This window comes from Lithobates pipiens, unplaced genomic scaffold (assembly GCF_037356315.1).
Source record: "Lithobates pipiens isolate NorthernLeopardFrog02 unplaced genomic scaffold, aLitPip1_a1.2 Scaffold_19, whole genome shotgun sequence".
NCBI lineage: Eukaryota > Metazoa > Chordata > Amphibia > Anura > Ranidae > Lithobates > Lithobates pipiens.
This window is the reverse complement of record NW_027507764.1, coordinates 73207964-73235247: the sequence shown is the minus strand read 5'-3', so window position 1 is coordinate 73235247 and position 27284 is coordinate 73207964. Positions and strand designations below refer to the sequence as shown.

The 27284-nt window shown below is 42.7% G+C and overlaps 1 protein-coding gene across 1 annotated transcript; it reads right to left on the bottom strand.

Annotated features, from left to right (window-relative positions):
- Window positions 1-439: 439 nt before the first annotated feature.
- Window positions 440-24188, bottom strand: VIM (vimentin). Its single transcript, XM_077490898.1, has 9 exons — window positions 23566-24188; window positions 17155-17215; window positions 8697-8792; window positions 7115-7276; window positions 5163-5288; window positions 2906-3126; window positions 1475-1518; window positions 1204-1286; window positions 440-929 (listed from the first exon to the last, which is right to left on the bottom strand). Exons 1-9 carry the CDS (start codon window positions 24123-24125, stop codon window positions 885-887), a joined length of 1398 nt encoding a protein of 465 aa, XP_077347024.1. The 5' UTR covers window positions 24126-24188; the 3' UTR covers window positions 440-884.
- Between the last annotated feature and the right edge of the window lie 3096 nt (window positions 24189-27284).

Genomic DNA, 27284 nt, shown 5'->3' with positions numbered 1-27284 from the left:
CCTGCCATATCCACACTGTCATTTGGAGCTCTTATCATGGGTGGCGAGAGGATTTTGGTGCAAAGTACCCTGGTGGGGAGATGTAATTGATAAACTCTGATTCATTTTTGCTTGTGAGTGCATTTTTATCTAGTTTTTATCATAAAATAATGTTTTTTGCACCAGCGTCTGTGCGCTCTTCTCTCTCGTTTGTGTCTTTCCCAGTGACAACCTGGGAAAAAAGAAACAGGGAAAGCAGCAAGAAAAAATCTCTATAATCAGACTGCAGACAAAAAAGTAAAATCCTAGGCACATGCATAAGAGGTGCTAGCCCTGTTATTATTGGTATCAACTATTTCTGTGAAAAGCTATCTCATTTATCAATCTGACACTCTCACATATCAAAGGCCCCAGGTAAGGCATTAGACTTATCATGATCAAAACAAACAGCAAAACACAGTTTATTTCTAAAGATTTATTAAAGCACTTAAAGGTTGCTTGGAAGTAAAAAGCTTTCTTGGGACTTTTTTAAAAACAGTATTGCGGCACAACATATTGCTCTTATATTGTCTGTAAACTAGACCACTGTCATTCAGTATGGACTCTACTCCCTGGAAATTCAGTGGCTAATTACTCTATTTAGCAGGCCAAGCAGACCTGCGGCTCTCAAGGTGTGGTGAAACAGGAGTCCCAGAATGCACTTTCAGTCAGAGGCATGCTGGGACATTAAGTTCCCCCACAGCTGGAGAGTATGCAATCCGCCAACCTCATTTCTATAGGAGGTCTATCTCCCGCTCTTGAATTATCAGCATAAGGCACTTGAAAGCTGGTTTTCTTCAAGGTTGAAACACAAGGGACAAGAAAATGTTGCTGGTCAAGGTTTTCTAGGGTTCAAAGGGGTGTCTTCAGTCCTCATAGTCATCGTGGTGCTGGGAGCTCTCGTTAATGACCTGCCAAAATAAATTTGTATCATTAATTGGTATTTTGTGAGAGATCTGGTGGTGTTTCTAAAGTTACTTCTACTCAAGGGTGAGGCTCGCCACCTTATATTACTGGCCTCAGCCCCACAGTTTATATATGTTATAACCCTTTAAATATACTTGTAGTTTAGACTGAGGGTAGGGAAGGCTACTGTTCGTGTTTTTGATCAATTATGAAGGATCTAGGATGTCTTAGATGGGCGAGTTGTATTTTGTAGTCAAATGCTACATTAAAAGCACCTACCTGTCCATCTCTGGTCTCCACAGTCTTGATCAGAAGTGTTCTTTTAGAATGGCTCTCTACTGGGTGAGAGTCAAGGTTGGTTTCTGAAAAAAAAAAAAAATAATTTTAGAAGCATACTAGATAGTAATAGAAACCAACACAACCACCTACCGCTGCCTGAACTCTGATGTTGGTTTGTGCCCTTGAGGAAGCCCTCCCCATGAAGCACCCTGACCCTCTCCTTTATACCCTGATTTACAGACATGTGAATAAATAAAAGAATTATATTTACCTCTCAAGCTCATGGTGGAGAAGGTAGAGACTGGGATGGTAATTCTGAAAACAAAAAGAGAAATGCAATTTATGTTAATCCAACAACCATTGTCATTATCCCAGTAATAAAGAGGCAAGCCCTTGCACTACATAGTTGAAGGTAAACCTAAAGGAAATTGAATAAGCAAAATTGTATAATGTATGGCCAGCCTAAGCTGTGCAACATCTGGTGCAGCTCTGCATAGAAACCAATCAGCTTTCAGGATTTTAATCAAAGCTTATTTGAGCAAGTTAGATGCTGATTGGCTACCATGCACACCTGTGCCAGATTTTGCACTCCGGTTTTAGCAAATGAATCCCACTGTTTCAAGTTTGACACTTTTGCCTCTATTTTGCCACTTCAGTGTGCCAAGCAGGACTGCCAAGTAGGACTGCCACTACAGCCTGCAGTGACAAGCTCCTCCCCACTCCAGCATAACCCCTCCTCCAAGCAAAAACAGCATAGCTACTTCCCCTATAGCATTGTATCACATACAACAAAGCTATTCCCACAAGCAACATTCTCTTATTCGGCAATCTCCCCCATCATGTTCTTGAGAGCAGTGTCTTGAAAGCAATAAAACACCTCCCTTGAACAATGTTCTATTGTAAATAACTCCTCTTTGCACTTGCTACATTCTCCCTAAAGTTAGCAATTTTCCTACTACAATCACTGCAGCCTTGGTCCTCCACTCTTTTGCACATAGCATAGCCCCTCCCCTGCTTAGAAAACACAGCATAGCTCCTCCACCATGCAGCTTTTTCTCATAGGCAGCATAGTTCTTTTTCCTTACAGTATCCCTCCCTCTGTATTCAGAAACTTGTACAGCTCATTATTCATGTATAAAGTTGAGTCAATAATGTAAAAAATGTTTTTCATTTATTTATAGAGATATTGTGTACAAGGCTTCATGAGTATCCTGAAGAAGCCATATTCCTGGTGAAACATGTAGAGAGCGGAAACCTCTGTACAGATATGATGACTGTATAAAACTGTCACCTCTGTTTTTATACAGTATCTGATTTTAACTTTTTTTTAAATTTGTAGAATAAAATTAATTAATTTGATGTTTATATATATATATATATATATATATATATATATATATATATATATATATTTTTTTTTTTTTTTTTACCGTCTTAAAAATCCTTTTTTTCCTACCACATGATTTTTTGACTAGCTTGGGATGTGGTGCTTTCATTCTCGCACCTCTAGGCAATTCTTTATCAATTTAAACCCTCCTTTAGAGCCAAGGAAGCTGCCATCTTAGCCTCTGGTTGATCTGCAGTTGCCTTATTATGATCAGTGAAAGTTGAGAAAGACTGATTTAATATTTTAATTTTATGTCACTGCAATAGAAATACCAAATTGCATGTTTGATATCCAGATCCGTGCTGCTTCTCTTACCTGCTCTCTTCTCCCTCCAGCAGTTTCCTGTAAGTGGCAATTTCGATATCAAGAGCCATCTTTACGTTGAGCAGATCCTGGTACTCGCGCAGGTGGCGGGCCATCTCCTCCTTCATGTTCTGGAGCTCTTCTTGAAGGCGGTTATTAGTGTCCTGGTAGTTAGCACATTCAAGGGCGAAGTTCTCTTCCATCTCACGCATCTGGCGCTCGTAAGACTCGTTCTGTAGGACAAAACAATTTACTTGTAGACAGCAAAAATGTTCAGGCTATAAGAGCAATATAACCAGCAGCAGAAGTCAAATTATATCATTAATACATGATTATAGCACAGTGCCCTCAGTCGCACATGGTAGGAAGCCTTTGCATAGTATTTAGTTATACAAAAAGCAAAATACAGCATCACTTTACTGTACAATTATCATAAAAGCTTTTGAGTTCATTTTTTGCGTGACCAAATGGGGAGCTAAGGGAAGTTAAAAATAAGCAGTTGCGGGGGCTGTTATTAAAGTGCAAGGACAAAACACAGGTTCGCTGTAAGGTTAGCTTGGTAAACAAGTGGAAAGCAACCTGCAGATCCACTCGCTGGGTCAAAATAGTATATATTTCATATTTGTCTAATAAAATGTGAAAATATTTCTTAACATTCAATAATACCAAGAATATATACAAAACACTATGGTATCTATTTATAAAAAAAAAAAAAAAAATTGCAGTACAAATGTCACGGCATCTGCACAGCCATCACAAAAAATCCTATAAAAAACAAACATAAGAGGGCACCTCCATCTAGGTGTAGGGATTTATTAAAAAAGAATAAAAGACAATAAAAAAGCACTCACTAGATACAAGTATATCAAGGCTTGTCATAAACCCATATAGACCTCCATAGGATCACCGTGGTCTACTTTTATCTAGTGAGTGCTTTTTTTATTGTCTTTTATCCTTTTTAATATATCACTGCACCTAGATAGAGACGCCCTTTTTTTTTGCGTGTTTGTTTTTTTATATGTTTGTTTTTGGTGCATTGGAATCTCAAGACCTAATTTGAAAGGAGCTGTATACATTTACCTGGTGTTTCCTATCACTCTCCTGACCCTCTTATGTGCCCCATTTAATGACGGTTGGGTCCCAGTCAGCTCTGTTTTTTTTCTTCTTTGGGATCACGAATAATCCCTCTAATATATCTAATATGTTTATTTCCTATAATTGTCATCCTTATCTAGAGGTCATAATGTGGCACTTTCCTGAAATGCCTCAATAAGGAAAATACTGCACTATGGACACTAGAAGGAGCTGACGATCATAAAAATTAAACCTATTAGAAGTTCAGGAATGCGTTTTTCACCACATCCAATTTGCATGACATGTGAGTGTGGCCGGCTCCCAATGAAGCTGAATCACACATGTCCGGGGTGGCCATGTTGTGGTTTCCGAAAGGGTCCTGTGCATTTTTGGGTCCTGTTCAGGTATGAATTCAGGCAAAAATTTGGACCTGAATTGTACCTGAACTGTTGAACTGAAATACACCGTACCCCAGACTGGAAACCGCGGCTACAGATATGTGAACTCGGCCTTAGGGGATTATTTGTGATTGCTGTGACATTCATTTTATGTATAAATAGACCCCTATTTATTATACAGTATTGCATGCATAGTATTTTCAAAGTGTTTTTTATGTAAGTAGTCAGCCTTATGTATATTATCAATGCATAGAAATATTTTAAACTCTTTGTACGTTTAGGTTCTAGCTTTTTATGTATGGGGGGGCATTCATATGTGCTCATTAAATACTCGGATTCCTGCTTTGGATTACTAACCAATAGCTGTGCTTTGCTGCTCTTTCTCACAATGCAAGTCTATGAGCCAGGTGACGTTTTGAAACCAATGCACTCCCTGTGTGGCTGGTATGTAATCTCAATTATTGTTAAAGAGGGAGGGAGATATTGCTAAAGAGGAAAAGATTCCACTAAGCCAGTGAGAGCTCCTTCTAGTGGCTAAACTACAGTTTTCTAGATTTAAAGTTAACCAGATACAGAGACTTCTTTCCCAGCATTTCTCTGGGGGAATAGCAGCCCATTCAAATTATTGGGCTGCTGTATTTATGATGTGCATGCACAAACGCGCACACATGAGTGAGAATATACACTAATACATCATTAAAATGATATTTTGTTTAAAAAAAAAGGCTTATGCACGCATAGTTCCTGCCCCATACACACTGTAAAGTATAATCAAGGAAATATCCTGTTTTACTTACAGATCCCTTCATTGCGTCCACCTCACAGGTGAGAGCCTGGATCTGCCGGCGGTATTCATTGGTCTCTTGCTTAGCCTGGCGCAAGGCATCATTGTTGCGGTTAGCAGCTTCAGACAGATCAGCAAACTGGAAAACATAAAAGTGATGACTTAACATTTGTAGTGACAGTCTACAAACAGATACATCAATTTGTGGTAGACACCAAAGACGTATCCAGCTATTAGATCAGGACATAAAAAGAAGTGGGACGTCAGCAGCAAACCTTTTTAACCCATTCCTGCCTTTTTCAGTCCCTGGGTCTTAAAGCGGGAGTCCGCCGTTTTTTTTTTTTACTTTTAAAATAATGACACTTACCCGCCCAGCGCGCCCGCGATGTCGGCACCCGAAGCCGATCTCTCGATCGTCTCTCGGGTGCTGCCGCCGCCATCTTGGGTATGGGAATCAGGAAGTGGAGCCTTGCGGCTTCATTTCCCGGTTCCCTACTGCGCATGCGCAAATCGCGCTGCGCAATAAGGATGGTCCCCGCTGTCTCTGGGATCCATGTGTTTCCCAGCAGACAGCGGGGGACCTTCGGAAAGGGGCGTAGATTCTGCGGAAAGGGGCGTAACTTCTGCAGATATCTATGCCGGAAGTGGGTGCAGATACCTGTACTGTACAGGTACCTGCACCCCCCTCCCCCCTGAAAGGTGCCAATTGTGGCGCCGGAGGGGGGTAGGGTTCCAATGAGCGGAAGCTCCACTTTATTGTGGAGCTCCGCTTTAAGGCAGCGAGAGGGGGATGGGACAGACTTCCCAATTATGTGACCACTGTGATTTGCTGTCACAGTGGTCACATGATTGGGTGCCAACCCCACCGGCAAGAAGGGTGGACCTTAATGCCCCCATATTTTGGGGTTTGGGTTACTCCATTACACCTATCCATGATTTTTTGTGTATTGTTATGCATCCTTGATTATTTATATGTTTCTGTGATATTGTAACTATGTATTTCTTTGTATAATAATTTTTGTTTACATATTTTCCTACGTATGTGAATATGGTAGTACCTATAAAGTCCCATATCTAGGGGGTTTCTCCATTTTTCTATCTTTCTGGGGATGTGGTACACCTTTATAGCAGATGTATTTCAGATAGCTCTGTTTCATTAATGCCTCCATATTGCACATATGCAGCATGTGTTCACCCATTGCATGTTCCTAGCACTGCAACTTAAGCCACCATGGTTACAAATGTGCCGCATGCAAGCATTAAAGCTACCCTCCTTGACACCCTACATGTGGATTTTGGCAAGAGGATAAACCAACCCTTTCCTTTTCTAATTTTGATCAGTCAGCAAAAGTTCTGCTCCAGTCTAACTCCACCAAGTCAGTTAATCCCTAATTAAACGCCGCCACCTTGTCCCTTTAGAGGAGGTGAAGCCAGACTGTGAATGGCACTCACACATCAGTAATGCCCTTTCTGTAACATTCACAAGTCGCTGGCTTCTGTTCGTCAGTGGCTAGGGTGGGTGGGGGAGTGGTTAGAGATGGAGGTGAGGGCTCAGTTACTGACTATTGACAAAAAGTCAAAATTTGCATATCATTAACAGCAACGTTTAGTCTGTTAAGGGTGTACATTTTTGGGAAAAGGAGTGCATCTAAAACAGGTGATGGAGCAGATGCTGAATGCATCACTATCTTTACATGCATGCTGAGTGGAAAGGGTCACATTAATCTTGTCTGTTTCCCTTGGCTAAGCCTGGGCTAAAGTTAGCTACACCCCTCACCAAGTTACCCAAAGCCTAGAAACCCACAAGACCCCAGCCATTTTCAGTTTTGGCCCTTTCATCAGATGTCCTGAACAACCCTGCTAAATTTAGCATTTTTGGTCAGTATACTAAAGATCTCAGTCACATCTCAGATAATAGGAAAGTCAAAATATGTTCTGATGCTTTCTTCAGCCTCATTGCTGTACCTTAGACTTGTAGTATTCTTCAGCATCTTGAAGGTTCTTAGAAGCAACGTTCTCGTACTGTTGACGAACATCACGCAGAGCTGCTGTGAGGTCAGGCTTGGCCACATCCATGTCTATCTGGATGTGTTGTTCTTGGATTTGAGCTTGAAGTTCACGGATTTCCTGGAAACGAGAAGATGAAAAACTTGGTAATGCTTGATTGAAATAGAACATGCAGTAAAAAAACAAGAAACACTGGTAGACTGCAGCAATCCACCATATATTAAAGTGGTTGTAAACCCTTATATATACCCACTGAAATGACAAGCCTCAGGTGATAAAAAAAAGATGCCATTACAGTAGAATGGTAAGGACAGGCGAAGCTGTGTCCAGATCTGGCAGGGCTTAATGGCTTTGCCACCCTAAGCCCAGATCTCCACAGCCTGCTGAAAAAACCCTAATGGAGCCTAAAACTGGCCATATACTAGGAGATTTTTTTTAACTAACGTTCATATGAAAAGCCTCAGCAGTACATTCAATAATGTCAACAGAGACTTGACAGGTCATTCGAAAGTACTTAAAAATTGTGTTTGCTTTTAACATTTGATTTTGGTATGACTCCAGCCAAAACCACATACACTGCTGAAAATTCATTCTTTTGAGAAAACAAAATTCCATCCTGCTCCTTCGACTTGAACATTGCATAACCAAAACATTTTAAACATAAGTGTGCTAATGTATAGTCAGCTTTATTTGGGCTGAACCAATATCTTATCCAGCCTTTCTCAACCCTTTGAACATAGAGGAATCCTTAAAATAACTTTCTGGCTTCGGGGGAACCCCTACTAATTATTATTTTTACAGTTCACAGAACATTAGCGTGATGGTTAGTGTGAAGAATGCTCTTTACTTTTGTGGTCATTGGGAAGAATCCCTTCCTTAGAGATAGCCACAAAGATCATTGGTGTCGGTGGTTACTCAACTGGGAGTCAAAAAATGCCTATTGGCTAAGGAACCCCCTAGCAACCTCTGGAGGAAGCCTGGCTGAGAAACCCTGATCCAATCTATTATTTCCCAACGAGCTACTGACATAACTAACTTGCTAAAATATTGAATCCCTAATGATAGAATACGGTGCACCCTTTTGAATATTGGGTGTAGGAAAGGTGAGAAGAATCACCACTGGGCATACAGTATATCAGCCTAAGGCAAAATGATTCAAATTAAGCAGGCCATACAATTGTACAATTTTCTTATACAATTTTCCTTAAGATTTAACAAAACCATATAATATGAGGTCAAACCTAAACACTTTCAATTTGTATGCAATCAGGCAGGCACTTGGACTACATAGTTGAAGGTAAATCTAAAGGAAATTGAATAAGAAAATTGTATAATGTACGGGCAGCTTTAGACTTCTACTACCCATTTTTTTCAGTGTCTACTACATCAATACATATTTATTTGAGGGAATATAAGAGCTTAAATAAAAACAATGAAAAAATATTGTTCTTGGTTGAGATATACTATAGGCTTTTACCACATTAGGATCCCCCCCCCCCCCCAAAAATGGCAGCGCAACATAAATGGAACACAAACTTACTTCATCGTGTAACTTCTTCAGGAAGATGATCTCCTCCTGGAGAGATTCTAGTTTGCGCTCCAAGTCGATACGTGCCAGAGATGCGTTATCAACATCCTGTAAGCAAAGCGGAACTTGTATCAGTTTATTGTAGTAACATACATGGTTACACATCCATACAGTTTTCAAACACCACATCAACCATTGTGTTTCAGGTACTATTATTTAAAATAAATATTTCTCAGAAAAGGAATAATTTTTCGAGGGCGGGTAAAGCAACTTGTGAGATTCCCACTTTTATTTTTGAGTGTAAGACATTGGGCCTAATTTACTAAAGTACGGTAGACCATGCACTTAGCACAGTGAATCTTTCTTAGCTTTATTAAGGAGAACCTGTCTGTTGCTAACAATATCCTAATGGCACTTCCCCTTGGGCCTTCTGTCTCTTATCTCCCTTCTGTTCAAGTGTTACAACTTCTGCCATCTTCTCCAGCATTCAACACTGGGAGTGTCAGATGCCTGTGTTTCCCAAGCACTATGGTTTTGTCTTCGGACCCCTACATCACTGAGGCCCCTTTCACAATTGTGCGACTTGTCCTGCGACTTGGGACTGCAAAGTCGCATCACAAGTCGTATCCCATGATTTCCAATGAGTACCATTCAGATTTGTGAGTCTTAAAGTCGCAGCGACTTCAAAGTAGTCCCTGCACTACTTTGGTCTGACTTTGATATGACTTGAGATACACAGACCTCAAGATTACAACGGCATTGCTGCAAGTCCCATCAAAATTGCGCAACTTTCAAGTCGCAGGAGTGTGAAAGTAGTCTGAAGGACTGAGCAGGGATGAAGGGGTCAGAGTCGTAACACATGGTGGGGAACACAAGTATCCAAGACTCCTGGAAATATAAAACCTTGAGTAGTCTTATGGAGGTTGAAACGCCTGAATGGAGAGAAGGTAGGAGACCACCAGAAAGGTGGAATATATTTCCTCTTCTATTACTGGGGAGAGCCATTAGGATTTTTTTAAGGATTGACATGGCTTCTTTAACAAGGTGAAGCTCACTTTGCACCATGAGCAAGGAAGATTAAAAACCAAGATTTTTCTTGAAAATTATTGGATTATTAAAGTGAACAAAGATTCATATTGGCTCAGGGAACATTCACTTTGTTAAACAGTCTATTTTGTTTAGTAAATCAAACCAAAATGTCTGTAGCACCAAAATTTTCTGTTGAAGACACTTTGACAACCAAGGCCTATGTCAGCGAGGATTCTAATTTATCTAGGACATGATATAAGCGAATAGTAGTAAGTTATATTAAGCTGGACTTGTTCTGTAATACGGAAGATGCTCCGTGGCTTCTCTAAGCCAATGAAGAAGAGACTTTTCCATCAAGACCAACACCACAACTATCAGTCACTTTTCTCACACCAGGGTGTTAGGTGTAATCCTGGACTCTGACCTCTCCTCCGGGTTCCACATCCAACCACTGTCCAAATTTTGCCATAACATCTCCAAAATACTCCCCTTCTTAACCAATGAAGTAAGTAAGCTACTAATTTCCTTACTTGTTATCTCTCACCTCAATTATTGCACCTCCCTCCCACCCGCCTACCTCTACACAGGCTATCCCCCCTTCATGCTATCATGAATGCTGTTGCTGAGCTCTTCCACCATAACAATCAATCAGTGTCTATTGCCCCTCCTTGCCAATTCTTTCATTGTCTTCCACTCCATCAAAGAGAAAAAAAAATACTAACAACAACAAACAAGGCCATCCACAACTCTTCCCCAATTTGAAAGCACCAACCTTGTCTCAAAATATCACTGACACTATCCTGGTTCTCCTCCCAAGACTCCTACTCTCCAGCCCCCTCATCACCTCCTTCCATGCTGGTGTACAGAACTTCTCCAGAGTCTCTCCCATACTCTGGAGGTCTGTTCGGCTATCTCCTATCCTATTGTTGGTATCAGTGGGAGGAAAAGCACCACATCATTGGTGTCTGTGGGAGGAATAATGCCCCGTCATTGGTGTCTGTAGAATGAATAGTGCCCCATCATTGGTGTCTGTGGGAGGAATAATGCCCCAGCATTGGTGTCTGTAGAATGAATAGTGCCCCATCATTGGTGTCTGTAGAATGAATAGTGCCCCATCATTGGTGTCTGTAGAATGAATAGTGCCCCCTCATTGGTGTCTGTAGAATGAATAGTGCCCCATCATTGGTGTCTGTAGGAGGAATAGTGCCCCATCATTGGTGTCTGTGGGAGGAATAGTGCCCCAGCATTGGTGTCTGTGGGAGGAATAGTGCCCCATCATTGGTGTCTGTGGAAGGAATAGTGCCCCCATTGGTGTCTGTGGAAGGAATAGTGCCCCACCACTGATGTTAGTGGGAGGAATAGTGTACCATCATTAGTGTCAGTTGTGAATGGAATAGTGCCCCAAGGGCCGCATAGAGGCAAGCAAAGGACCACATCAAACCCCAGGGCCGCAGTTTGGAGACCAATGTTTTAGATTGTAAGCTCTTAGAAACAGGGTCATACTAACCCTCTTGTATTGAATTAAACTGTATGGTACCTGTATTGTTTCCCTTTATTTTGTAAAGTGGGGTACAAATTGAGGGCACTGCATACATTTTGTATAATAACAATGCAACTATATACTACTAGTGAGGCCCGCTAATGGCAGTTACTCTTTCCCTGGACCGCACTGCAAGTTTCTGTATTGAGTTTGTGCTTTAGCAATCTAAAACATTTAGTAACCTTAAAAGACCGAGCAAAACAAGAAACATCTGATTACTGTGCATGTGACTGGGACCTCCATGAATGCCTCATATATTCACTTTACGTATGAAAGGCCATGGCACAAAGAGTGCTGTGTTCAGGAAGAACAGTGGGTGCAAAACATGTCAACAGCTAATCCACCATTGTGTCCCTGGCTGTTCTTCTCACAATAGAATTCAGTGTCAGAAATAAGAGACGTAGATCTATTTAATAAGTATAAAATCATAACCATTTGCAAAGTGTATCGTGTCTAGTCTAGGTTTGCAGAAAATGATAATGAGGAAGTGATAAAATTATCGAAAGTAAAGCAGAACTTTCTCTTTTTTTCAGTTCCTATTAGATTGTAAGCTCCATGGGCTGGGCCCTTCTAACTATCTTGTCTTGAATTGTACTATAAGGCCCGGTTCACATTAGTGCGATGCCAGACATTGCATGTGATTCACATCGCATTGCTGTGCACATCACATGCGATGTCTGTGCACTGCGATTTCAGCCATACAAACTGTATGGCTGAAATTGCATCACATTCGCACCAAAATGGTGCAGGACTCTTTTGGTCTGCACTGCAATCGGATCGCATGGCTGTTCACACCTATGCAATCCGATTCCTGAACCATTTTACAGTTCGCAGTGCAATCTGTGAACCAATCTAGGGGAGTCGATGACTTTTCATTGACACTCATAGTGGTTTGCAGATCTCAATGTGAATCACTGTGTGATTGGTAACAATGCCCCATTGGTGTCAGTGGGCACTATGGTGTCCCATCCTTGGTGTCATAAGGTGGAACAGTGTCCCATCATTGGTGTCATTCGGCGGAATAGTGTTCTATGCTTGGTGTCAGTGGGCGGAATAGTGTCCAAATCTTGGTGTCATGGGGTGGAATAGTGTCCCATCCTTGGTGTCAGTGGGTGCAATAGTGTCCCCATCCTTGGTGTCAGTGGATGGAATAGTGTACAAGAAAAAGAACCGCTGCTCCAGGTGTATAAACATAAGGCTGATTGGAGTATCTTGCAGAGCGCTAGCCCTGGCCCACCTCCTTCACAAAGATAACACCAAAGACACCAAACTGTGGTTACGTAGTCGCGTTTCACACATACATCTAATGCTTAATAATTACCAATGATGGTAATGATTAAGCACAAGATGTATGTGTGAAAAGCATCTACGTGACCACAGTATGGTGTCTTTGGTGTTATCTTTGTGAAGCAAAATAAAAGACAATCAGAAGTTCTGGATGTGCAGCCCATTCTTTCTTCTTTCCAGGAGGAATAGTGTCCCATCCTTGGTGTCAGTGGGCGGAATAGTGTCCCATCCTTGGTGTCAGTGGGTGGAATAGTGTCCCATCCTTGGTGTCAGTGGGCGGAATAGTGTCTCAAGGGCCGTATAAAGGCAAGGAAAGGGCTGCAGTTTGGGGACCACTGTTCTAGAATATTAACAATTTGCCAACCACATAATGCTGTAGCTGACAGCGCTGATCACTGTATACAATAGCTGAGCGGGAGGGATTCCCCCACCTACATTGAATCAGTCAATATTTTTCGTGCAACCATCAATCATGTATTGCCTGCCTTAGTCAGCAATAGATGTTATAAAGAAGGAGGGGACTGTTTTAAGCATTAAGGTTCGGTTTAAGAGTTGGAATGCCATTTTAAGACCCAGTTAAAGGGCGGCCAGTAGGAGGCAGCAAAGGGTTAATCTTCAGGTTGTTCTTCTTTATTACACAGTGTTTACTATTCAAGAAGAAAGCAATATGTTGTTTTAAAAAGGGAAAAGTCTATTTGGTGAGGAGACCAGCAGATTTTTAGCCCAAGGATTGCCACTGATTGAAAATAAATACACACTATTGCTACTGGGAATTCCTGCAGAAAAAAGTAATTTGACCTGGCGGGGTGGTGGAGGGGGAACAGCTGCACCGGGCGAGTCCAGCTGCCACATCATCTCTCTCCAGATTGCACAACTTAATATTTTCTTTATCCTCATAAACAGCAGATTCTGAAGGTTATGTAATGCAGAGCAGCCTCCTCCCTTACGCTCACAAAGTCGATGATCAGTAGTAACAGGCCGGGCTCTGGGCACAGTGTAAAAAGTAGCAGTGTGCTGTAACTGTAATGGCAGCAAATCAGAAATCACATTCTTATAGAAGGCCAACTGATTTCTGGAGGGCTACCACTGCTGTACATACTGTGCCATTCAACCAGGGCTCCAATCAAGCAGAACAAGGAAAAAATATGAATAGCCCATTAAAAGATAAAGTAACAAACCCAGGTTTTACTGCTATATTCAGCTCCAATTCAGAGATTTCCCTCGCAGTACTTGTCTTCTGCCACTAGATGTCCTCAGTCTGGCAGCCAACATCATTCAACCGACTTCCTCTGAGCCCAGATACTCCTGCACTCACTTTCAGCCTGTGACTGGACAGTGAAAGGAGACAGTGATGATCTCATCTCTGTCAATCTTCTCTCTCCTCCTATCAGCATGCTTCTTGTCAGCACATGAACTGATAGGCTTCTTGTGGTGCTTCCTTTTTCACCTTCCAGCCCTGCTGTACAGGGCTTGCAAGAGGCTGATACCAGGTCAAACTCAGGCATTTATGCTGCTTATATTTAAAATATATTTATGATCTGTGGCGGCCGGTGGCAAACAGTGCACAGCCAACCAACCTCCCCGGTCGGGTCACCAGCACCTGAGCCAAAACGGCCGCAACACTTACCCTGGGTGGTGGACGGGCAGCCAGCTAGCTTCCCCTGCATCTCCTCTTCTCGCATCTCCACCCCTCACATCTCCTCCCGGTGGCCGGCATATCTTCCAGCTAGCTACCCCTACATCTCCTCCTCTGAGTCCCGATTCCTGATTGGTCGGGAGGAGATATAGTTTGACAATAGCAAATATTCATTCGCTAGTGTAACACAACTGCTCTGCACCCCAAGTCCACCCTATTTTGTTTTGAAGCCTATTAGATATTAGAGTACCTAAATATGGAACATTGCCAGCTACTATTTGAATGAAAGCTGCAGATTTAAAAGTGTTGGAGATTACTTTTGAAAATACATTATCAAATTAAAGAGTATGTGCTATACATCCAAAACGTTTTTGTAGTTTTGGATTGTGTATGTGCATCATTGGAGAAGATCCCTTTCACTTCCTGTCTTAGAGATGCAAGAGGAAGCAAGTGGAAATCCCCCAAAGTGAAGGCAATTCCCCTCTTAGATAGTTGACCCCAAAAAAAGTGTCCCCATTGGAATATATTTCCCCTTGTTCTGGGGCCACCTTTAACATTTTGGATTTCCTCACACTTTTCTGTTTTGGTGACAATGGTCACCAGTACAGTTAGAGGGGTGACTCTCCCCAGTGGGCACACATAAAACAATAAAAACTGTACAGATGGTCTAATCCACGGCTTCTTAACCTGTGGCCCTCCAGCTAGTATGGAACTACACATCCCATCATGCCTCTGCCTTTGGGAGTCATGCTTGTAACTGTCAGCAGCTTGCAATACCTCATGGGACTTGTAGTTCTGCAATGGCTGGAGGGCCACAGGTTGAGGACCCATGGTCTAACCCTTCCACACATTATTAAATACAGAAAAAAAAAAAAGTTACACTTCAAAGCTTATGTGAATTGAATTTATGCACACTTTAAAGTAAAAATATAAATTATCCTTACATATGTTTTAAAAAGTAAAACGTATTTATAATTTAATCTATATCTATAATTAAAAAGCACTAAAAACACAGGATCGGAACCCTCCAGTCATTTTTAAAATAATTAAATTTCATCGTCCTCTTGACATCTTTGTACACAATACAATACTGCTAGTGACAAACTGAATTGCACTACAAAGAGATCTATTCTTCCCAGCTATTGCACTTGGTATAATTCCCGAATTTGCATTCCACGGTGGAAGCGTGAGAACGCAGCAGTGCTTGTCAGGAGAGGAAACAGATGAGGCATCACTCCCGTCTCTCCCTCTCTCAGGATCTCACTACTTTTGTAAGGCTCTGTGCTGGGAACCTCTTTTGTTTAGTAGAACGGCCATGGGGTTGGGCAGGAGTCCTGTAAACCATTGAAGGACACACAAGTGGCCCACTATTGTGCTTCATTCTGACAAAGCCATAAACTGAAAATATGAGGGTCATGCACTCTTAGAAATGAGATTTCTGCATTCGTCTTTTAGGTTTAACTGTTTTGCAAACTTGGAAAAACAACTTGTGACTGTTACATGTGCTCTGAGCAATATCGAAAAGGAGAATGTTTTCAGCTTTCAAATAATTACATCATGGCAGTTAAAGGGAAAAAAACCCGGAGAAGAGGGTGGAGTAGAGCACAAAAGTCCTCCAGTTCTTCAAATAAATACATTACATAATGAACTCCACATATATCTGTAATCAGATTCCAATGCAGATGCATGACGCATTTAGGCCTCATTCACACCAGTAGCATTGGGCATCTTTGCCCATTTCGGTCCCAGCCCAAGGCCAAGGCAGTTTGCCTTATGGCTACAGTTCACATGAAAGCACTGCATTGGTGTGTACTAAAAAAAAAAAAAAAAAATTAACAATGCACTGCAGTGTGCATTCACACTGCATACCAGAGCACAAGCATTATGCACACAATAGCATGCACCATGTGGTGTGAACTTGCTCTTACAGCAAAAACAGATCAGTTGATTATTATATATAAGGTGTGGCCCCCTTTTCTGCACTGTGTGGTGTGAACATGTCCTTAAAGCAAAAATAGACCAGTGGATTAAGATATAAAAGGTGCAACCCACTTTTCAAGATTTATTGACAGATGTGGGCGTGGCCTCCGCTATTTGTGATAGAGATGGGGCTGTGATATGCTACTTTTGTCTCATATCATTATCTGAAATAAATCTGTCTTTGTTGCCTGTTGTATAAATAAGGCCCTTCATTACTACACTAGAACTCCAGCCAAAATGCCTTTTTTAGTTCTGAATAAAGTGTGGAAAGGTAAGAAATTGAATAAGATATTTTAACCTCTTGCCACCCACGTAACGCACATGTGGAGGCAATGTGGGTGTGCTTTAAGACCCACACACTGCACGTTCTCTGTCAAGAACTCACTCGCTGCACGCTCCCAGCACAGTGACCAAGCTGTCAAAGACAGCACTTGTTCTGTACTAGTGATAAGGAGCTGGCAGGATCGGCTACCCATCATGTGACCACTGTGAGCCAACACATAATCGGCTTATCTTTAACACCACCCCCCAGGCATACAGACCCTGGTAAAGGGTCTTCTGGGCGGAGCAGGAAGGGGTTAATGCTGTATGTATCCCCTTTATAGATTTTGTCTCACATCTTGGGTGGTCACTAGGGCAGAAATTGGGGAGGGGGGATTTCTCCAGGGGGGACAAAGACGGAAAAACCTGTCAGTGTCGTGGGTGCCATTCATTTAGGATGCCCCCTAATATGTAACTAATTATAGGGCAGCTCTGAGTGCCAAACTTTACACTGATTTTTCTGATGTTCATTCTTGTTCCAGATCAGCATCTCAAAAAGCTGAAACTGGAATCTAGAATCTTTCTCTCATTGCAGGTTCCTTTTAACATCTTTTATTTCATTCTGTCGCCTACAAGCAGTTTCTGAGTAGAAGATGAGAACCGGATCACATGGACAGGAAAAGACGGGTGTTGAGCATTATTTCCGGATAGTGCATTGCATTTCCTAAACCACAAACCTGTCTGAATGACTGCAGGTTGTTTTCAGCCTCTTCCTTCTGAATCATTTCATCTTGCAGCCTGAAATCAGCAAAAAACACATCTGTTAGTTCTCCCGTAGCCCTGAGCTGAGCACATAAAAACAGAGGAATTAGCAATACATAATGAGCCCATCTGAGAAAAAGAACTCAGGACTTTTACTGTTTACCATAACTACCATCCATTGTCCAGATTTCAATGTCAAATACTGTGCAGGAGGAATGAAAGGGTGAACTTGATTGCTATGGAGAACAGCCTTTACGACAGGGATATGAAAATATAAGGCAGTTTAGAGCTCCCCCTAGAGGAGAGGGTCTGCACTGAGCAATGACGACATGCGTGGTATACAGACTTGTAGTTAAATCAGCGATCGCCAACCAGTGGTCTGTGGACCGCTGATGGTCCAAGAGAAAAGTTTGGTGGTCCCCAGAGGTTCGGCCACAAATCTCCCAATGTTGTTTCTCAATCTGATCTCAGTCAGTCAATACTGTCAGCACACATTGATGCCCCATGCCTCTTCTGTAGTTCTGGCTCCTGTAAACTCAGAGGGAGACTCCGGGAGTAATGCAGAGAGCAGGAGGGGACTTCGAATGGAAGCGCTGATCGCACAGACTGTGGGAGGGAGCACAAAGCTCGAGCACATGGCTGGAGAAAGAGGGGGGGATCTAATGTTGAGTCTGCATAAGGCAGCAGGGGGAGGGGAGCAGAGACCCGGACCATTGTGTGTATAAGTCATGTAAAATGCATGTTAGTGGTTCGCAGGAAAAGAAATTGTGAAAGGTTGGCAACTACTGGTCTAAAATATTATTATTATTTATTTTTTAAAGTCTGATATGAACTACAGACACATGATTAAAGACCACCTTTTAATCCAGCACTTTATACATCAATACGTAAAAAAAATTATGATTTTCTTGTAATACAGCATGGACACTCGGGCCTGTATCCACCCGCCATTGGCTCCATATGTGCTGCCTGAGGCACAGCCATGCAGCCAGTACAAGCACCTGAATCTGTCTGTATATTAGCTTACTGCATACAGAAAGTGAGGCAGGCTTCAGACTCAAAAAGGAGGGGCATCAGTACAAGTCAGCGAAGCTCTACTCTACAGCATGGTGCTCTCAGTCTAACACTAAGCATTTGCTTGTACAAGGAGAGAGCACCACATTAAACTCATCAGTAGAAGATTGCTCCTTCATTGTCCAACCAATGGACAGGAGGGCATCCAGTGACCAAACTTTATTGCTTGACTGCAATGGAAAAAAAAAACTAAGGTCACCAGCCTGGCTCTATTATCTGGCAGTTGTGTCTGAATCCCAAAGTCGACTGATTTACAAATCCTTTAAGCATACAAAACAGTCCCATAGATTTGTTGTAGCTGCTTGTTTAGCAGTTTTCCTGGATTTCAAATTGGTCAACTGTAGCTCTCTAGTTGCTGGAAATTTATACGGAATATTAAAGTGAATTTGTGGCCAGGCTGTGGATTTTCAAATATCTATATATTCTTAAAGTGGTATTAAAGTGGAAGTCCATGCAAAATCTAAAATCCCTGCATCTATAGACACCAGGGATTTAACACTAACCTCTCTATCCCTGTAAAGAAAAAAAACAAGTATTCTCTGTGTAGGAGGGTGCAGAGGAGACGGAGGACAACGGAAGCCCCATAGTAACTCTATGGGTGACGTCACTTCCCATTCATTTCACAGCCATTGTCGTCCATGTCCTCTGCAGAGCTTCCGCCGCTGGAGATCGTGTCGGAGCGGGTCAGATTGGCTTCCAAAAAAGTATACTCATCTTTACTTTACACTACAGGGATAGAGAGCTTAGTGTTAGATCCCTGGTATCTAAAGATGCAGGGATTTTAGATTTTGCATGGACTTCCAATTTAAACCCAACAGCAAAAATGTATTATATTGAAGCTTACCAATATTTAGATGTGATAGCTGCAGCATTTGTTTTATTTTTTAGGCTTTCTTTCTTTCTTATATTTTCACCTGGTGATTCAGCCAGCAATTCTGTTGTTTTTCAACAGACCAAGCTGTCCTGCAGTTGAAGCAGTTAGAAGATTGGGACAAACCATTTACAAAGGGGGCAATGGTGCCCCCCTTGTAAATGGTGACAATGGTCAGCTTTTATTCATTTAGATAAAACCTTTTTTCCAAAAGGAAAACTGTTGCTGTAATGGCTTAAAAAAAGTGTTAGATGGAGTTCTTCAATTTGTTATTATATCTAAATCTGTTAATACATCTAACACTCCCCTCCCCACAGGCTGACAGTGCTGATATCCAAAGATATCTCTGTCGCTCCTTCATTCAGACACACCTAATTAATAGTACGTTTCTTTATATTACACTTTGGTTTTAGGCTTTTTTAGGTTTTATGGTTTCAGTTTACCAGGTGAAAACAGAGGAAAAGAAGCCAAAAAAAAAAAAAAACTAATGCAGCCACCACATCTAATGATTGGTAATCTGCAATACAGTACATTTATAGTTTTTGGTGTAAAGCCACTGGGGGAGATTTACTAAAACTGGTGCACACAGAATCAGCTAGGTTTTAGCCCCCGTTTACACCAGTGCGACTTTGAAATTTCGTTACTTCAGCGCAATTTTAAAGCCGCACATCAGTGTGATTTGCACTGCCGATTGCGGCGTACGACTTCAGGCAACAGAAGTCTATGCAAGTCCCAATGAAGTCTGCAAAAAGTAGTGCAGGTACCTTTTTCAAAGTTGCTGCGATGAGTTGCGGCAGTTTAAATGGCTCCATTGCTGACAATGTGGTGCAACTTGCCATCCAATTTGGAACTGTCAAGTTGCACCAGTGTGAACGGGACTTAGGCTGGGTTCACACTGCTGCGGTGGCGAGAATCGGATGTAATTCGCACCGCACTGCAGTGCAAATCACATCCGATCTCTGTGCGATGCGAGTTCAGCCATACAGATAGTATGGCTGAATTCGCATCGCATCCGGCCCAAACTCGCACTTCACACCATGCGATCTGATTCCTGTCCGAGTTTGCAGATCGCACTGAGATATGCGAACTGATCTGGGGGTGTCATTAACGTTTCACTGACACTCCCAGCAGTTCGCATAGGGCAGTTTGAACTGCCGCTGGGAGGCATGCGATGCGGGAACCCGCAGCGGATTTGCAGCGTTCCCGCATCGCTGCAGTGTGAACCCAGCCTTAGGCTCGGTTCACACAGGGGCGACTTGTCCAGGCGACTTCGCCGCCTGACAAGTCGCGCTCCGTTCTGTACTATGGAACCGTTCTAATAGGAGTGACTCAAGTCGCTCCGACTTAGAAAAAAGGTTCCTGTACTACTTTGGGGCGACTTGCATTGACTTCTATACAGAAGTCGTTTTGCAAGTCGCCGCTGATCGTGTACAGGTCGCGGCGCTGCAAGTCGTGCCGCCCCGGTGTGAACCAAGCCTAATTGTCAAAGCTCAAGTGAACAACCTGAAGTTAGAAGCTGATTGGTTACTATGCACAGCTGCACCAGATTCCATGTGCTCCAGTTTTAGTAAATCTCCATAATAGTGACAATACCAGAAAGTCTGAATTACTGCAGTAAACTGAACATATGACTTATGTCTTCTACATTGCACCATTAGTAAAGTATGTAATGTTAATAAATACTTCTTAAATTTCCCAAAATATAAATATTTTAAAATAAATGTTTGTAAACATGTATAATACATTTACAGTAGAGCACACGTTAAAAAGGAAAAAGTGATGCATCCCTCTAAAAGACAAAAAATAAGTGGCGGGCGTAATGAATTTGGTAGCACTCACTACCTCACCCCTGGCCTTTGTCCAGTCCTGACATAACATCAGTATAGATCACATCCTCAAGAGTTTTCCGACTCCTAGCGCATGTGCGAAAGCCACATCGACGTTTGAATGGACTGCCACACCCATCCAGACACAGAGAGAAAGATACCAGACAGTCCGGTAGCCAAAATCTTGCCGCTGGTACGACCAGCACCTCTGGCTGCCCTCTCCGTCTCTCTCCCAATCCCATTCCTAATATTATCTTGCATGGCTGGACTTTTTCATCTTTTTTTGCTGGACCAGCAATCTAAACACTGGTGGATAAGCTGTCCCTATGTTCCCAGCCAAAATAAATGAACCCTAATGATCTCCAGTAGACTGACCTACATATTTTAATAGCTTTTGGCAAGGAATTTTCTCTTCTTTTTTTTGAACCATAAAGGCTGAAATAAAAGATTTGTTTTGTGGATTCACTTCTCTAAAGAAGATACATATGTTTCAACATCACTGTAGAATCCAAAACTTTTGCATAACAGGAAACAACGTATCATTTTTTTTTTCTGTAAATATGCAGCTGGAGAAATATAAACTAACCAAGCTGCAAACTAGTAGAACTGGCATGGAGGACCTTGGGGAGTGTTGCTGTAAATAACTCTAGGCTGAAAAACACATTTAATAAACACCAGAGTATTTGGCACCAGTACAGAACTTTATGGGACGGCAAATAACCATCGAGGGTTAGAAATTCAGTTTGTAAACGTAATTAAAAACTATAAATACATCCAATGGTACTGTAGCCTTCAATAGTAAGATGCGACTCTGTGCAAAGGGCTTCATTACAGAACAAACAATGTTTCTTTGTTCTCGGAATGTACAGAATCGAACCTCTTGTTGGCTGCTAATGGTTACAACACTCCTTTCCTCTTGGGGTCATCACACACATTAGGAACTAACCATAAAATCAGCTTTAGTTTTACAAAAACTATGTAACCTAATCTAATCCATCTGCATCCAATCAGGCAGGCCTTTGTACTACATCATCTTTGGTAGATCTAAAAGGTTTGTACAATCAGATTGTAACACGCGTGATGAGCCTTAAAGTGACTATACACTATACAATCTGAAGTAAAATTTAATTTAGATCTACCATCTGTACTGCAAGAGCCTGCCTTAATTCATAAACATTCAATTGATTGTTCCAGTCTGTCCTTCTATAACATGGTTTCTTTAAATTGAAAGAATATTGTACAATGAGATTGTATTGTGCATGGCAAGCTCTAGAGGTCCTTGGAGCTTAGATGCTCTGACCAAATTTAGCAGCACAAGGTAATTTGGCTATAATGCTAGGATTATTTTTTTTAGTTTGGCACAGGATCTGAAAACTAGAAGTGTGCACAAGTGTGTACTTCTAGTTCTCTATTTTATTAATAAACTGATTAAAGGGTCAATCCATCCAAATTGGGTAATTTCAGTTTTGGGTACACAGTTGCCTAGGCACGAGTGTTGTCAATGTGGGACTTCACAAAGGTGATCCTGACTCCGGATCCACCCTCTGAGGAAACAGTAGAGGATGCCCCCTCCTCTAAGGAACTCCTGATCTGGATTTTGGATCCCCCTTTGAGGAACCATTAGATGATCCCCAATCTGGACTATGGATCTTCTTCCCTTTGAGGAACAAGTGGTGATTCCTCTATCTGAGGATCCCCTCCGAAATTGGACTTTAGATCCACTCCTCTGAGAAACCAAGAGATGATTCCCATGTTTGAAGAAGCTTTGATCTCAACCCTAGGTCTCCCCTCTAAGGAACCAGTATATGATTCCCCCCTCTGAGGAATCCCTGATCTGGACTCTGGATCCCCCCTCTAAGAAAACAAGTAGATGGTTCCCCTATCTGAGGAACCCCAGATCTGGTCCCCTTTGAAGATCCATTAGAGCAGGGGTCTCAAACTGGCGGCCCTCCAGCTGTTGCGAATCTACAAGTCCCATGCGGCATTGCAAGGCTGATAGTTACAAGAATGACTCCCACAAGCAGAGGCATTATGGGATTTGTAGTTTGGCAACAGCTGGAGGGCCGCCAGTTTGAGACCCCTGCATTAGAGGATTCCACCTTTTAGGAAACCCGCGATCTGGATGAGCCCTCCCTTTTGGAACCAGTATATGATTTTACCATCTGAGGACCCCCCCCCCCCTCCCCCAATGGAACCAGTTAATGAATCCCCTATCTAAAGAACCAGTATATGATTCCCACCCATCTGAGCTCTGGATCCAACAGTAAAATTATATGTAGCGCTTAAGATGAAAAATGTATATACCAAAAACAATGCATCCAAAATCCAAAAAGAACATAGTGTCCATGAAAAGTTCAATTCAGTACTCCAACAGAAAATGCCCACAAGAAAAATGTGTTCTGGATACCTACTAAGGAACCCTAATCCTGATTTAGACTCTGGACCCCACCTCTGGGGAACCCCCAATCTAGGACCCCCACTCCTGTGATGAACCAGTAGATGATTTCCCCTTCTGAGCAACCAGTAGACGATATAGACCACCAGACTCCACTCATAAATGAAACAATGCATTGGGGTGGACTACCCCCCTTTCATTTCAGAACCCCGAAACTTACCTTTCTCTGAGTCTCTGGAGATCATCGGCCATGTTGTCCCTGTCCACTTCCACCCTGGCTTTCTCGTTGGTGAGGAGGTCCACCTGCCTGCGAAGGTCCCTCATCTCCTCTTCGTACAGATCGCCCACCCTGGAGGTTCCTTTGCCCTTCAGCTGCTCCAGCTCAGCCAGCAAGATCTTGTTCTGCTGCTCCAGGAATCGGACCTTGTCTATGAAGTTGGCGAACCTGTCATTGAGCTCCTGCATCTCAGCCTTCTCGTTGGTCCTGTTGGCTTTAAACTCCAGGTTGATGGCATCTGCCAGGGTGAAGTCCACGGTGTCGTGGAGCCGGGCAGGGGGTAGGCTGCTCCTCAGCCTGACCGAGGAGGACTTGTAGACTGCCGGAGAGGAGGAGGAGAAGACTGCCCTGCTGCTGGACAGACCACCGCCGCCACCACCGCCGGAGCGGAGGGCACTGCCCAGGGAGTACCTGTTGCTGGAGGTGGCATAGCGGCTGCTGGAGGAGCTGGACCTGGGGTTCCCCCCGAAGATCCTCTTGTAGGATGAAGACTTGATGGACATCTTGATGAACGAAGTTATAGAATATCCCAGCAAGCAGAGCTAGAGCAGGAGAGAGAAGGGGCATCTAGGGTGGCTTATATACCCGGCGAGATAACGGGACTGAGCGATGCTCCAGGCGACCAATCCTGGCACTGACAGCAGAGGACCAGCGCTAATTCACAGCCAATAGGAACGCGCAGGGCTCACCGCACCCCTCCCCATCTAAATTGCTTTTTTGGCAGCAAAAAAAAAAAAAGAAAAGAAAAGTTTCTGTAGCTTCACTTTTCTGGTTAGTTTTGCACTCAGAAACTTCCAGGGCTTACTTCATACCCAAAGTCTAATGAGATATTCCAGCTGCTCCTGGAGCCTCTGTAGAGAAGATCAGCTTATCACTTTCTGCTTTACTTATTATTTTTGAATACTGTATATAATATGATTGAATCTACAAAGCATATAAAAGGCACATGGTAGATCGATTTCAATTAAAACTATATTCACTGAAAGTATTTTGATCGGTCTGGATGGGAAATCAGATTGCAGAAAAAGAGGATCATTCGCTATGATCGAGCATCGACCGATCGTACAATGTCGTGATCCTATAAAGTGAATTGATCGGAAATATGCAATTATGTCAAAATGAACAATTGCGCTGCGATAGGTGAAAAAAAAGTGCAAAATGAGTGTGTGGACTTGCGGCGACCATGCTGTAAGTGTGCTCCTACGCGATATGACGTGAAAAGCGTTCATCTAAATAAAGTGGTGCGCTGTCCCTTTAAGTGAACCTTTAAATAAATGAAACCAAAAAATTATTGTACTTACAACAATACAATATTATATAATATAAAAATTCATTGGCAGTGAATGTAATAAAGCTGCCTAAAATAATACAAGTTGTCTCATATGCTATATTGTCAAAATGTATTGTGACGCCTGCCTTTACACGTACAGTAAAAAGGGTCGCTGAAACGAATCCCAACCACAACACTACCTGCCTGGAGTTTGTATGTTCTCCCTGCGCCTGCGTGGGTTTCCTCCGGGTACTCCGGTTTCCTCCCACACTCCAAAGACATGCAGGTAGGTTAATTGGCTTCTGTCCAAAACTGGCCCTAGTACATGAATGGGGACCTTGTATTGTGGGCTCCTTGAGGGTAGGGACTAATGTGAGTGTGCAATGTACAGAGATAGGGACAATTGTAGACACTCGCTCAGGTTGAACTGGATGGACTGGTGTCCTTTATTCAACCTTACTAACTATGATACTATGATGAACTTTAACCTTTTGGCTCCACTGCCTCCCAACCCTTTAAGAGGTTTATGACACTGGGCGGCAGGGCGCGAATTAAGAACACGTGATCGCCGTGATTGGCTGTCACGGCGGTCACGTGGTCCGATAAAATGCTTGATCGCTCCTTGTACCTTTCGGTTAGGCGACGGTAACTGTGCCAGGAGCACGCAGCATGCAAGCTCTCGGCACGGGTGAATTGGGGGCAATTCACGCAAATATGTGGCCCCTCGGTGCTAAGGACCAGGTGCTGAGAGGCAGGATACTTGGGTATGCCAGTGCCAAGGGGTTAATGGCATCCCAGTCTTAGTCCATAGGGTTCAATATTGAGTTGGCCCACCCTTTGCAGCTATAACAGCTTCAACTCTTCTGGCAAGGCTATCCACAAGGTTTAGGAGTGTGTCTATGGGAATGTTTGACCATTCTTCCACAAGCGCATTTGTGAGGTCAGGCACTGATGGGGAGGGGAGCTGCATGCAGAAGGGTTTTACCTTAATGCAGACAATCTGAACAAGAAAAAATTTCCAACAGTCCCATTAGACAAAAGTCAATTATTAGACTTCTGTTGAGTGGGAATGGCCATAGGTGGATCGAAATTTGGCTGGTCATTGCTAAACCCATTGAATTTTGTTCCATCTATGGCCAGCTTTGGAGCGGATATATACGTGTAGGTGTAGAAAATACAACTTTGTACAATTTTTGGCAGCAGAAACATCAAGAGGTCAAAACTTTTGTGCTGAGATCAGCTAAGCTAATTAATAGAAGTCGATCAACTGCATGCTGCAGCTCAATGAATGGCTGATGAGCTGGATGGGTGTAAAAATCTGATTTTTTTTTAGCAAGAATTAATAAAATATTAAAATAAGTGTTCATCATTGTATATTGTCCTATATGTTTAAATGGATGTTATTACTGTTGACCACTGACAGCACCCTCGAAATTGTGGCCCCACCGAGGTTGGATTGGTGACGAAGATGCAAGATATTGGGGGCATTTTGCACTCTCAGTCCTCGTTCACACGCGGGTTTGAAACTTAGTTAGTCGCACAATTTAAAACCTGCATTCCAGTGCAAGTTCAACGGGTTCATGCACAGATGTCTATGGAAATCGCCCCAGAAGTCGCCAAAAGTAGTGCAGGAACTACGTTTGAAAATCAGTGCGGAGCCGCAAAAGTCGTACCGTTGGGACAGTGCCATTGCCTGCAATAGGCTGCAATTTGGCATGCAATTTGACATGTCAAATTGCGCCAATGTGAACGGGAGCTCATACATGAATGATGCTGCAATTTGAGATCAATGCTTTGCAGTGAACTCATGCATAGTGAACCATGCAGCTTCGCACATCCATTGTGTTTCATTCTAAGATGAAAGCGATGAGGTCACCATCACCCGTCCCAGTGTGTATTACCATGACAATGATACAGACAAGAATTTCCTCTTTGAGATGAATAAGCGTGCCCCCACCCCTAGTGACATCCACTGTGACTCTGTGTCATGCTGCAAACTTTCTAGAATTCATCTTTTTTTTCTGTTTATTGGGTAACTTCTATGACTTTAGAAGGCTTAGCTGTAAATTGTGTATGAGATGGATGTAAGAATCCAAGCAATATCCTGTCCTGAAGCTCTAGACAAAGGATCCACAGGGAAACCGCTAAACTCAGTGTGGGGAGGGTTTGGGAGGTGCAGTAGGGACCAGCCAGCTGGTCCAGCCCATGTGTGAGGCTCCATTACCCCAACCTTCCTTTTTTCCAATCCATCCCCCTCCTTCCCAATCCATCCCCCTCCTTCCCAGTCCACCCCCCCCCCCCTTCCCAATGCATCCCCCCTCCTTCCCAATCCATCCCCCCTTTCCACTCTATTCTCCCTTTCACATAAGAATTCCATTACATGTAATCCCCA

Coding starts and splice junctions, on each gene's coding strand:
- VIM (XM_077490898.1), bottom strand. CDS start 24,125: ATGTCCATCAAGTCTTCATCCTACAAGAGGATCTTCGGGGGGAACCCC. Junction 17,216..23,565: donor CTCCAGAGACTCAGAGAAAG/GTAAGTTTCGGG, acceptor TGCTGATTTCAG/GCTGCAAGATGAAATGATTC. Junction 3,127..5,162: donor TGGACGCAATGAAGGGATCT/GTAAGTAAAACA, acceptor TTTGTCCTACAG/AACGAGTCTTACGAGCGCCA.